Source organism: Lissotriton helveticus, chromosome 5_1, assembly GCF_964261635.1.
Source record: "Lissotriton helveticus chromosome 5_1, aLisHel1.1, whole genome shotgun sequence".
Lineage (NCBI taxonomy): Eukaryota > Metazoa > Chordata > Amphibia > Caudata > Salamandridae > Lissotriton > Lissotriton helveticus.
Genome location: NC_136065.1, coordinates 1,037,379,679 through 1,037,393,388, shown reverse-complemented (window position 1 = coordinate 1,037,393,388; position 13,710 = coordinate 1,037,379,679). Strand labels below are relative to the sequence as shown.

The 13,710-nt window shown below is 42.8% G+C and overlaps 1 protein-coding gene across 2 annotated transcripts in view; it reads right to left on the bottom strand.

The window, feature by feature from the left end:
- Positions 1-13,710, bottom strand: part of CRTAC1 (cartilage acidic protein 1) — a 1,631,295-nt gene that overhangs the window by 343,230 nt on the left and 1,274,355 nt on the right. For both annotated transcript variants that reach the window (XM_078643566.1, XM_078643565.1), the window contains exon 7: positions 6,326-6,471. In XM_078643566.1, the coding sequence (XP_078499692.1) occupies positions 6,326-6,471 (146 nt within the window). The remainder of the gene's footprint in view (positions 1-6,325; positions 6,472-13,710) is intronic.

The following is a 13,710-nucleotide window of genomic DNA, read 5'->3' as shown; positions in this document are numbered from 1 at the left end:
TAATCATAACCCACCCTTACTCCTTAAAATACCCCAACACCCTTAAACACTAACCCATCTTAACCCTATAAATATACCCTGTACCCCAAATCCCAAACCTATCCCTAAACCCTAAAAATACCCCTGTACCCCAAACCCCAAACCTAGCCCTGAACCCTATAAATACCCCTGTACCTCAAAACCCAAACCTACCCCTGAACGCTAAAAATACTCCTGTACCCCAAAACCCAAACCTACCCCATAACCCTAAAAATACCCCTGTACCCCAAAACCCAAACCTACTCCTGAACCCTAAAATACCCCTGTACCCCAAAACCCAAACCTAGCCCTGAACCCTTAAAATACCCCTGTACCCCAAAACCCAAACCTACCCCATAACCCTAAAAATACCCCTGTACCCCAAAACCCAAACCTAGCCCTGAACCCTAAAAATAACCCTGTACCCCAAAACCCAAACCTACCCCTGAACCCTAAAATACCCCTGTACCCCAAAACCCAAACCTAGCCCTGAACCCAAAAATACCACTGTAACCCAAACCCCAAACCTAGCCCTGAACCCTTAAAATACCCCTGTACCCCAAAACCCAAACTTACCCCTGAACCCTAAAAATACCCCTATACCCCAAAACCCAAACCTAGCCCTGAACCCTAAAATACCCCTGTACCCCAAAACCCATACCTATCCCTAAACCCTAAAACTACCCCTGTACCCCATAACCCAAAACTATATCTGAACCCTTAAAATACCCAAACACACCAAAATATATACCTCAGTACCCCAAAACATATACCCCTATACCCATACTTACCTTATCCAAACATTAAAAAAAACATGCTTTTACCATTCATGCATTTACAACGAATTTCGTTGTAAATGTATGCGTGGTAAAAGTATATAAAATGTAATGCCATGCGTTATAATGGCATTGCGGAGTCATGGTACTTTCGTAATGAAAGTATGCGGAGTGATGGTATGCGGAAAGAAAGTTGCGGAATAATGGGTGTTTACCCTCCCCCGGTAAGTACATTGGTGGCACGGCGGCCCACATCTCCAGCAACATACTCATATTTTTTCACCAGGCATTTGAAAAATGCACAGGTCTCTCTCATTGATGGCCAGCACCGACATACACTTTTAGACACACCTCCCGCCACAAGTTCTAGAATTGCGAACTTTAGAGCTGGGGAGCTACGTTCGAATCTCGGCAACAGCTCAACATCCTGTGATTCCAGGCAAATCGCTTTGTCTCCCCGTGCCTACCACGAATGAATGTGTTCTTCTGTAATGTAAATTGTGCTCATGCCATGTTGTCGAGTTCGCGCTATATAATATTGCAAGGAAAAATAAGGTAGGGAAACTCGAGTTCACACACTACTGAACGCGCACTCTTAAGTGCATCAGCAGTGCACTGTGAATCGGAGCGTTTCACAGGTCTGTCACAGATAAGAAATGCTATCTAAACGAAATCCTACAAAACAATATACTACTGGCCGGCAGCAATTCATACCCGGACAACGTCGGGACGGGCTGCTAGTTATCAGTAAAGCTGAAAAGAAGTTAATGTGCGTCTTGTATTTTGTAGTGTTTTGTGGACATTTATCAATATACATTTTTGTAGTTTCAATAGATTTTTAGGTTTCACACAGATCATATCGTTGCCCTCGTAAAAAATACAAACACTGCTGTAGACTTTGACATATTTCTCTGGAGAACTGGGGTGCCTCTACTCATTGCCTGACTATCTAAGAGGCAAAACCAAGAAAATGCCAGTTAAGGCAGACTGGGCTTCATTCGCAGTCAGGTTACAAACTGTACTCAACAAAGCACACGAGTTAACCATATAAAATACAATGTTTTACTGAATATGTGCGCTCATTTTTCTGAGATAGGGCATGTTGGAAGACTGCTGGGGCAAGTGACCTGGTTACAGACACAAATGAGTTGTGTTTGAGAAGGCCACAGCCTGGTGACAGGAAGGGCAGTGGTGCCAGGGCTGATGAGAACCAGCTTGAAAGTGGCTTTCACGTCAAATAATGAAATGCCAGCACAGCCCCTGCATCTCTTCCAAGCGCAGGTCACCTGCTCCTTTCGGAGGTCCGTTGTCATGGCAACAGTAACATGGAGGAGTGAGAGACAAGTGATCCCCCAACACTCATTTTAACACTCCATGCTGCACAAAAACTTGTAAACAGCCAGGACACTTTACAATGCATGAGGGTGACTTATCAGTGTTGGTGTATTTTCTTTTGGGGAAGATAAGTAACACTAGTGCAGAGGAGGGCGACGGTGTAAACAGTTTAAAACTGCTACAACACCATGCACCCTATCATAAACTTCGAAGCACTGTCCCCCCAAAGCACTCTAAGAGTCATTTTGATACTCACATCTTATTTACCTCTACCACCAAAATAATCACAGCACTTCTCGTAGGTACCAACAAGCTATGTTTATCAGCCTCATGAAGATCTGTGGTTTGGTGAGCTCTGAAGTACTTTACCCTAAGCGTCCCCTCTTCGATTCCCATCTGCGTTCCCTCCTCTGACATGGTGGGCTGAGCCACACCCCCTTCATCGAGAAAATAGACAGAAGAAACAAATATGCCTCCTGCTCCCGGAGCAGATAAACAGTAGATCACAGAACTGAAAATACAAGCAACAAACGGAGCTGGAGCAATTCACTTCACACCACTGACCTGGTGACGGAGGCTCACAGTAAACAGCACGGACGGTGGGACAGGAAGGATACCCGCAAGGAAGCAAACAATAACCGGCGTGGGAGCAATTCAATATTAAACATCGGACAAAACCATGAGCCAAGCCTACAAAAGAAAAGAGTGCCCAGATAAAACCATAAACAATCAAAGGAGTAGGGGGACACGTTACAGGGATAGTCTCCTTTGTAGGGAACACACCCAAAGGGCGGGACAGACACCAACCTTTCACCAATCAAAAGAAAGGCATTGAGAAAGGCACACAAAGGAACCAATGGAAAGTGATGGGCGTATTGAAAGCCCACAGAGTAGATACACCATTTCTCGAAAGAGACAGCACATGAGCTGCCAGGGCATGACCTAAAAAGCAGGAGGACTAGAGTGAGATAAATGGGCAGCAAGTGTATGGTAGGGGATTAAAGAGTATGAGATAGATTGTAGACTCCACAATCTATCCAGCGCTCTGGTGCCAGTCACGGGCTTCTGGTCAGAGCTTTGGGCACGGGCACTTATTCTTCTACAAATTAAGTGCTGTGTCTATGCAATCTTACCGCATTTCTGCCTTCGATCCATCATTTTTGTAGAGTGACTTCCATTTAAATGAAAAATTATTACTGTTAAATTATGTCGTTAAAATGAATAATTGCAGCTAAATCATCATGTCACCCTCAGTTTTGTTTTAGGCGAAGCTATATCTTCCCTGCCAATTAGCTATCTATACATCCCAAAATTCAAGGAAAAGTGCCCTTAGATTAGCAGAAAATTTACTGAAATATTGTAATAAGACATCACTTTTTATTTCATATCAGGAAATCAACATGCATGCAAAAAAACATAATTTGCATGTTATCTAATTTCTTCTCTAGTTCCATCAGAAACCTTCAATGAGCCACCAGGACAAAGGGTGATCTCTCTGTCTTCAGAGGCTCTTCCGTTGAACCTTATGGATGGCCGTATTGAGGGTTCGAAGCTGCCTCATAATTTTAGACGATGAAAATTCGCTCAAGCCGCCTTTTACGTGGGCAATAAGGGAAGCTGTTCAACAACAGTGTCATAAAGTTAGTTCCCTGAATAGACAATTGCACCTGTGCTATATATCTACTCTGCGTGAACATGATATACGTGCTGTGTCAAGGCATGCCACTAACACACAATAGGCACCAATTACATGATTTACCATGTTTTAGTGTAAAAGCTCACTGCTTTGTCTTGTTGACAGCTTAACGACACCTTAATCATACAGTGCAGTCTTTATGTCACCTAGAAACAGCGCACAGCTTTTATCAATTACCTTCACTCCTCATTTACAGAGGTCAAAAAGCATCCCCCCCCATGGCACTTCATTGAGCAATAAGCTAGTGCGCAACTCTAGATTCGTATCTACTAAAATTGTAACTAAAGCATTGTCGAGCGTTTTGCAAACTGTTTTCTTGCATGATACAACTTACTTTTCAAGGACTGTTCTCCTACAGGCCCCTTTAACCTCTGCCACCTTCCAGCATATGTTTAACCGCCATTAGAGACAGACTCATGGACTCCCCATGGTGACGTGTGCAGGAGATGTGACTCTGATAGAACAAAATTATACTAAGGAGCTCCTTATGACTCAACCAGAACCAAAATCTCATCTCCTTCAAGCCTGTGTAAATGAGAGATCATGAAAGTTCCAAGGTGCCCTCAGTTGGTCTCTCAGAAAGTCAGCCCTCTCTCTCTGCTCCTGCTCTCCTCGTGGGACAGGAATCCAGGAACAACCAGCTTCCCCTGACCAATCACAACGCTGCAATGCAGCATTGTGATTTACTAGCAGGCTTCCCTGACCAATCACAACGTTGCATTGCAGCGTTGTGATTGGTTTTGAGCATCCTGGTTTTACGCTCAACCGAGGAATGGTGGCCTGGGCTTGTTCTCCACGTAGGCTGTAATGCAGCCTGCATGGAGAATGGGGAAGTGCGAATGACTGGTTTGGGCGGACCGAGAGGGCCGACCAAACAGTCATTGCACACTTCGGAGTGGGCAAACCACTCCTCCCCTGCTCCGTTAGCTGAGCAGAGCAGAGCAGCCCTGCCCATCCGCAAAGGAAACAGAGAATGATAATAACTTAAAGTTATTATCATTTTATATTTTCTTTCCTTCCAACTGCTCAAAAGCAGTGGGCGAGGCTACTCCGCCATAGCGGAGGAGCCACCACTGCAAAATATTAGAAAAAATATTAAAACCTACACTCGAAAGCTAAGAGGAATGTTGTCTTATACTCTACGTGATACATAAGAAACTCCTATGGGTCACCCCTCCAGCACCCTCCCTTCAGCAGTTAAGTGGATCATCTTATTCACAATCACCCTGCTCCTAAGAAATAGTCACCGCCCTGATGATCCTCAGTGTGATCTTCTGTCAAATCTACACTTACAATATACATACTTGTACTTGTCACAATCTAATTGAAAAAGAACACTCTCCAGCAGTGGCGTAACAAAACTCCGCACTCAATCAGGAGCTCTCAGGCCAGAGTACTGTGCTGAGGGCCCCCCCTGGAGCTTGGGGTCCCCGCACTACGGGGCCTGAGGAGACCTATGCTACGCCACTGCGCTCCTGTTATTCCTCTCACTACCCTGCAGTACAATAAATAGTGCCAAAGACGAGCAGTCCCCTTCCTCCCGACTAAGGCCCTCTTTACTAGTTGCATGGTGCTGGCTGGGTGGTAACTCGGCAGCTGTAAACACCGGTATCAATCAGTAACACTTCACTAGTAAATACAATTACGAGTTAATCCCCACAGAATGGGGAATAACTGTTCCGACTCAGGTTTACGAAGCGGAATTCCGCTGGGTATTTCAATTTTCGTGGGGATTCATTTTCACGTTTACCAAATACTGTTTCAGAAGGTGGGTGTTGGAACTGGTGCAGGAAGGGCATCAGGTAGGGCTAGGTAAGAGAGAAGAGGAAGTTGCTTAGTAGGGAGGAATGCATAGCCCCCCCCCCTGCTGATATGGGGGTCAGGCAGGAGCCAGGGAAGGGAGCAGGGCTGCACTTGCCAAACAAGTATTGAATTGAGTACACATATCTACGACACAATTAGCCATTGTGGCACAACAGTATCCTTCTTCTGAGGAATTATTAGACTTTTTTTGAAGCTGGGGCATCTAAAAATTGTGCGCAGAAAAGGGTCAAGGACAGACGAAGGCAGAAACACACACACAATCCCACACAAACACACACTTCATGCCCCCTCCCAAGCCCACAAGGCAGTTGTAATCTAGGGATGACCTTCATGCTCAACAAAACTATATCTCACCGCAAGGGCAGGCTGATTGGCTTTTTCACTGCTTGTTTTATTCTGCTGATGCTGCCATTTATCACCTATGAACAGTTTTACATGCATACGTCGAACAGCGACAACCATCACAGATGCAGGATAAATCTTCTATTGTCATACATTTATTGTGTGTGTTTGTGCCAGTGATCTCCAGTGGCCATAACATTATTTTACAAGGGAAAATTATTGGAATAGAACGGGCAGCTATGTCCCGTGTGCCAGCCACTGTGTCACCGCATATTTGGATGCAAGATAGACTGTAATACTAGTAGGAGTTACTTTTTCATCACCACATCCTCACCCGGAAGCGTGCTTTCCCGTTTGCACCCATCTGTAGAAAGAGCCGATGTGGTCCATTCCAGTTTCCATAGACAATGTCCACCTTCCCATCTCGATTGAAGTCGGCTAGGGCCACACCTCGCCCATGCTGATACGCATCATCAACACCTATGAAAACAAAATGGAAATGGCTATCATTGCAGGGAATTGTTCATAGCATCAACTGTGACTCCAGCATTTGAAATATTCAGCTGGTTTAGTTGAATGTCCTTGGTTGAGCCCAGTGGAATATCAGCACTCAGTCGACAAATGGCAACATTGCATCTCCGCTTCATTATTTAATCAAGTAAATGAGAGGTTTATGAATGTGGGACATATAGGCACATCTCACACTTCTGTAGACTGTGATGAGTGCTGGAAAAGTGCTCACTGATTAAGCAGGCTTCTATTCCACCAATGGGCATTCCTCCTCTTTGCTCTTTATGCTGGAGTAAGCAAGCAATAGAGTGAGCGAATCAGTGAGTGGATGAATGAGCAAGTGCGTGTGTGAGCTAGCGGATATGTGAGCAAAGGGAGTGGTGGTTGTGTGAGCAAGAGAGTTGTTTCTCATTCCCACAATGCCCCTTGTGAGGTTTTAGCATATCAGAAATTGTCAGAACACATGTGGAATAGCTCGTTATATTGTAGACCATCTTTGGGTACCCTTGGCATATCTGATCAAAGTCTGAGTGTCTGTAGGACTGGAAAGCAGAGTTTTCTGCCGACCATTCATATGATTTTGCCAGCTTCTACCCTCAACCCCTTTTCGACTGCTGCGTGAGCTCATACTGTTTGAAACACCTTTTATGTTTTTTACTATTTCTCCAGTCTCAAATTATGATATATTAGCGGCTCAGTTAAATGGAATGATTGACTGTTTATTACGATCCTTCCATCACATATAGCGAATAAACATAAAAAGAAATTTGCACTGCTTTCTAACAAAGCTCCTAAACAGTTCTATGTACAATAGTGTTTGTGAAGGCATTTGAAAGCTATTTTATATGGAATTTGTCCAAGTTGATATTATAAGAAACAATATATGCTGTTAGGTAAATGTATGTGGTGTTAAAACCCTAGGGTATCCAGGTACCAGAAGCACTGCAGTAAAAAGCATCACAACAAGGTTCCTCCAAAAAGAAATTATTTTAGTCTCTTCTTCAACAGCTCAAGATAATCTAGATTTAGTCATTCCAAATGGAAGATTCTACCACTTAGCTGCCAAGCCTTAAAGGAATTTCCCCTTAAAGTGCTTATAGGGAAGTCTATCACTTTTCCTATAATCTACGTTGAATCGAAGATAATTTATTTTATTTTAATGTTATTTGCAGTTTTATAAACTGCAAACTTGGGCCAAGGGTATTTGAGAGCTATACATGAGCACCAGATTCCATTACAGAAAGCCGGTTGTTTTTGTTTTTTTGGCACAGAGAGATCAAGTGTTTTGCAGAGAATCACAGGATGTTGATACGATACTGGGACTTTACACGGTTCCTGAGTTCAAAAGTCAGCATCTCTGGACTTCTTGGTAAATACACTTTGTTAGAAATGGGATTCCTGGTTGGCCGAGGTATGCACCCAAGCCAGGCAGCAACCACTCTAGTCAGCGTAAGCTAGATATACATAAAAGATAACCTGTGCTCACCCTCTGGTAGCCAAAGAGCAGTCAGGATTATTTAAAGAGGCAATGTGAAAAGTGTTTGTGCAACACACACAATAACACAATGACTACACCAGAAAAAAACTTAAGGCAGGTTTTGGAAAATAGAGAATACCTATCTCAGTAAAACAAGACCAAAACAACAAAAATCCAATCAGTAGAAGTCGAGAAATGAATATTTAGGGTTAAATGCAAAAGCAATGCTTGTAAGTCACTAGCAGGCAAAAGGTTATTTGAGGTCTCGAGGGACCACTGCAAATCCAAAGTTCTGGTGAATCGCGTTGTAGGGCAGGCTGGCTACAGGACCCATGCAGGGACAGATGAGAAAGTATCTTGGATAGAGCAAAGCATTGACAGAGAGGACACGATGCCTCAATCTTTTCGACGCAGTCGGGTCGCTGTGTCATCGCACTTCATGCCAGCATCAAGCGATGCAGAGTGTTGTCGTTTGGCCGCGCAGGCTGTAGAATCACTATAATTGAAGAGCCTCTGAGTCAGTGTTGAAGGGTGATGTGTCGTTTCCGATAGGCTCAAAGGTGACAAGGCTTTGGTTTTGTAGGAAAACTGCAGAACCCACTTCTGAGGCTCAGACCTTGAGAGGGCACCTCAGGCAAGTGTAGGCCTCACAGATAGCAGAGTCCACCAGCACCAGCAGAATTGCAGGAAGTCTTGTGTCCCTGAGACTTCAGAAAACAGGAGGCAAGCCAGCAAGCCCTTGGAGATCACTTGGAGGGAAGGCAGAGTTCAGCTCTCATTCAGAAGAGTCAGAAAGCAGAAGGCAGCAGGGCAACAAGTTAAGCAGTCCTTCCAGAAAAGCAGTACAGTTGAGTCCTTTAAGCAGCAAAGCAGTTCTTCTGACAAAAGTTCAGTTCAAGATCCAAAAGTATTTGAATCTAGGGGGTCAGAGACCCAGTATTTATACCCAAAAGTTACTTTTATGTAGGGGATGACTTCAAAGCAGCTCCCGGAAGTCCAGAAGGATCCCTTCCCTTTGTACCCAGTCCTGTCTGCCAGGCTACCTGTGGGGGGTAAATCAATGATTTCATTTGTGTGTAGACAGGACACCATGGATTGATGTGTGAGTGTCAGCCTCTCCCATTCCTCCCTGCCCAGGAAGACCCTTCAGATTGCAGATGAATGCTCAGAATGCAGATGAGTCTCACTTTCCTATGCTTGTGGCTGTCTAAAGGGAACGCACAAAGTGTAGCTGTCACTCATCCCAGACATGTATTGGAGACAGGCTGTCAGGCACATAGATCAGGAACTGCATAGAAATGTCCACTTTCCAAAAGTGGTGTTTCTAAAAAAGTAATGTTAAATCCAACTTCACCAGTAAGGAGGATTTATCATTACTATTCCAAAGATATGAAACATGAAAAAGCTACTCCTCTCAGGAATTTCAGCTTAAAAGTGTATTAAGGAATTCCCTATGCAGGCCTATGAGAGAGGTAAGCCTCGCAGTGGTGAACAATGAAAAAGGCTTTGTCACTAATAGGGCATGCAAAACATGATAATGCATTTCCTACCTTTTACCTGCACGGCACCCTGCCATTAGGGTTACTTAGGGCCTACCTCAGGGGTTACTGGAAAATAATAAAAGGAGAGTTTAAGGCCTGTCAAGTAGTTTTAAATGCCAAGTCGAAGTGGCAATAAACTGCATATACAGGCACTGCAGTGTCAGGCCTGAGACAGGTGTTTGAAAGGCTGATTCTATGGGTGGCACAATCAGTGCTGCAGCCCACTAGTACATTTGAAGTACCGGCCCTGGGTAGAACGTATACGACTTTACAAGGGACTTACTAGTACAAAAAATATGCCGATCAGTATACGCCAATGTCATCATGTTTAGGGGAGTAGCACATGCACTTTAGCACCAGTCAGCAGTGGTAAAGTGTCAAGAAAATTCCACCAGTGCACATCCCTGTTTGTGAATTCTCTCCAATTATGTCGTAATTCGATCACTTTAGTAGAACAATTTCTTTCAAAGTCCTCAGATATTCAAATAGTACACAGTCCATCAATCTTTCAAAATCCTGTTTATTGATTTTTGATTTTATTCTTGCCACATCGTCACAGCCGACGCGCGTTTCGCCCTCCACGGGCTTTTTCAAGGCTGCAAATCAGTATACAAATACATACAATCAGTAAAATCTTACATTCAAGGCCACCTTTGCCCATCAGTGTTTGACCAAACACTCTAAATCATATTTGGCAGAATTCCAATTTCCAGTATGTATCATACATCAATGATCTTTGTTCTAGTATGATAAATAACATCTGAGTCCCTACACATTACCAGAAAGGCAATAGCAAGCATACATTTATTAAAAAAAAAAAAAAAATCACTTGCATATCTTATTTAGTGGTCAGCCTACTTCACACCATTATTTCATCATATCTGTTTAAGTTATAATTATCAATCCTTTTGCTCCTGATGACCACCACTTGAGCCTCAGTTAATTCATATGCAATAAGTAGCAATTCAGTGTGCCCATGATCACCACAATCAGTCCATATTGAAAATTGATCATATTTCTCCTGCCCAGTCAGACTCTAAGTGCAAACATGTCGCCAACTAATGTTTTAAAACAATCCACTTACCAAAAACAAAGTAGAATGGTGAGTGGCGTAATCTTGTACAAATCAATAAAAGATATAAAAGTCCTTCTCTTATTTCTCCTGTAAAACCAAAACGCCGGTATTTAGAATATGTCATCATCCAAACAGTTTCACCAGGCCCCATCCCATGTTCAACGGCTTACCTTAGAGCCTTTCAATAGTCGAAGTGATCGTTATCCCTTAGAGTAGTAATGCTTCTATTATCATTCCTCATTTAATAGTCCATACATTTGTCTAGAGTTCAAGGAGCCATGATAAGTTCCATCTGGAAAAAGAGGTTCATATCCCATTTCAATTATTTACAAGGGCCAAAGCTTGTAATATATGTCTCTAAAATGTTATAAATATCACCAAACAATAAGTTTCATGTAATTATTCCCAATTTCCATGCAAGCTGTCCGATACACAGCCTGGCCAAATACCGGTCTCACGCTCCCATAAAAACACCAATGTGCCCCACAGCTCAGTCTTATATTCCACGTATAATACCAACCCTGATAAATTGCCCCTCATCATGCTCTGACTGTCATTCTGCCAGAAGTATGCCCCAGAGCCCGTTTTACCTGGCCATCCTGTGGCTTTACCTTTTCCATACCCCGTCAGTGTATTACTCATTATATCGGGAACTTGAAGAGGACTCAAGTCACTAATTCACCTAGCTATTTCACACAGATGACCACATAGAATGCAAACAGTCCAAGCAATGGTCGAGCGCGTCCGCATGATTTTAACACCGCGCCCGATTTGACTTTCCTTCAGCCCCCGAAGTCCCCTCACCGCTTCGAATGGACAGTCAATGCCATATACGTTACTTAGTGTACGTCAACCGTAAGGCAAAAGACAAATGTAATCGCGGCTCCAGTGCCCAAGTGCCCTCATTATTGAGAACTGAGCCGCGACCTTCACGCAAATGATTATAGCATTATTCAGCCCGGGTCTTCAAGAATTGAGGCTCGGCCCGGTATTACTGCAACGCGGGGACCGCGTCTTCCTCACAATTGACTGCATCGACTAAGTGCCTCAAAAAATCTGTTTTAAACTTGCCGCCACCTTAACGCAAATAATTAAAGCATTTCTCAGCCCGGGTCTTCAAGAATTAAGGCTGCGCCCGGTATTACTGTACCGCGGACCGCGTCTTCCTCATTATGTACCGCATTGACTAAGTGACACAAAAAACCAGTTTTAAACTTACCGCCATGCAGAGCCGATCGCGTCTCAGCAAGGCGTCTCCCTTCCGCGTTCGTCTGGCAGGAAGTGGCTGAATGACCCTGGCCCACCCTTTATGTTAGACACTAAGGGAGGACTAAGATGAAAGGTTACTTCGAACTGAGGTGAAAATCGTGGCCATCTTGGAACAATTTATCAAGCTTTATACCATATATATAACGGGCATATTCTTCTTGATCAAAAGGCAAAATCACACAATATATGCAATGTAAAAACACAAAAACAACAACAAATCCTTTACATCTCTTCTGATCTGTTATTAATCAAATCAAAATACACACATATTTTCATCGGACATGAATGTGTAAATATTTATGGGCATATTAGATTGTTCACATCTCATTCCTCTTTACCCAATTTTGATGAACCTAACATCTTAGGTATTTACAAAAACTCACACATCTCTTTGTCCATATTTGCTCCCTTCTCCACCGCTCTCAGAGAAATAATCCATTTACTTTCCAATCTTCGCAATTGCTGCTCACGATTCCCACCCCTATTCCCTGCCATCACAACATCTATTCCATGGAACCTTATTTTATGCAGATCATTAGGTTGGTGTTCCAAGTTGAAGTGTGATGCCAGGGGATATTGTGCATTGTTGTTACGCATGGCCCTGATATGTTCCTGGATTCTTTCTTTTAATGGCCTTATCGTGCTGCCCACATATATCCAATCACATATGCATTTTATGCAATATACTGTATAGGTGGTATTGCAGTTGATAAAATTACGTATTGTATGAAACTCGGACACAGCTCTTGTCTCAGAGTTCTTCCTCTACTCCAAGTGATTGAGGGTTTAGTTCCCACTTTGTCATGCAAACTGGGATCTTCCAATAGCAAGTGCCAGTTTCTGTTTAATATCTTGTACACATCAGTACTTACAGTGCTATATGGAGTAATAAACCTTATCTTTTTCTTTTTTCTCTCAGGTTTACGTGTTTTTTTGACAAGCAGTGAGTTTCTGTTGATTTTATCAATTCTATCAGTGGAGAAGAGGTTTCTGTCTAGGGGTTACAGTAATGAAATAGTGACAAAGGCCAGAAATAGGATTGATAAAATCAACAGAAACTCACTGCTTGTCAAAAGTTTCATCCCTCCACCAAGGGCAAAAAATTGGATGCCTACCTCTCCCAAAGGGTTCTACAGATGTGGTAATTGCTGCATATGCTGCTTTGCGTCACATAAAACATTGCAGTTTAGGTACAATAGTCCAAAACTGCATACAATACGTAATTTTATCAACTGCAATACCACCTATACAGTATATTGCATAAAATGCATATGTGATTGGATATATGTGGGCAGCACGATAAGGCCATTAAAAGAAAGAATCCAGGAACATATCAGGGCCATGCGTAACAACAATGCACAATATCCCCTGGCATCACACTTCAACTTGGAACACCAACCTAATGATCTGCATAAAATAAGGTTCCATGGAATAGATGTTGTGATGGCAGGGAATAGGGGTGGGAATCGTGAGCAGCAATTGCGAAGATTGGAAAGTAAATGGATTATTTCTCTGAGAGCGGTGGAGAAGGGAGCAAATATGGACAAAGAGATGTGTGAGTTTTTGTAAATACCTAAGATGTTAGGTTCATCAAAATTGGGTAAAGAGGAATGAGATGTGAACAATCTAATATGCCCATAAATATTTACACATTCATGTCCGATGAAAATATGTGTGTATTTTGATTTGATTAATAACAGATCAGAAGAGATGTAAAGGATTTGTTGTTGTTTTTGTGTTTTTACATTGCATATATTGTGTGATTTTGCCTTTTGATCAAGAAGAATATGCCCGTTATATATATGGTATAAAGCTTGATAAATTGTTCCAAGATGGCCACGTTTTTC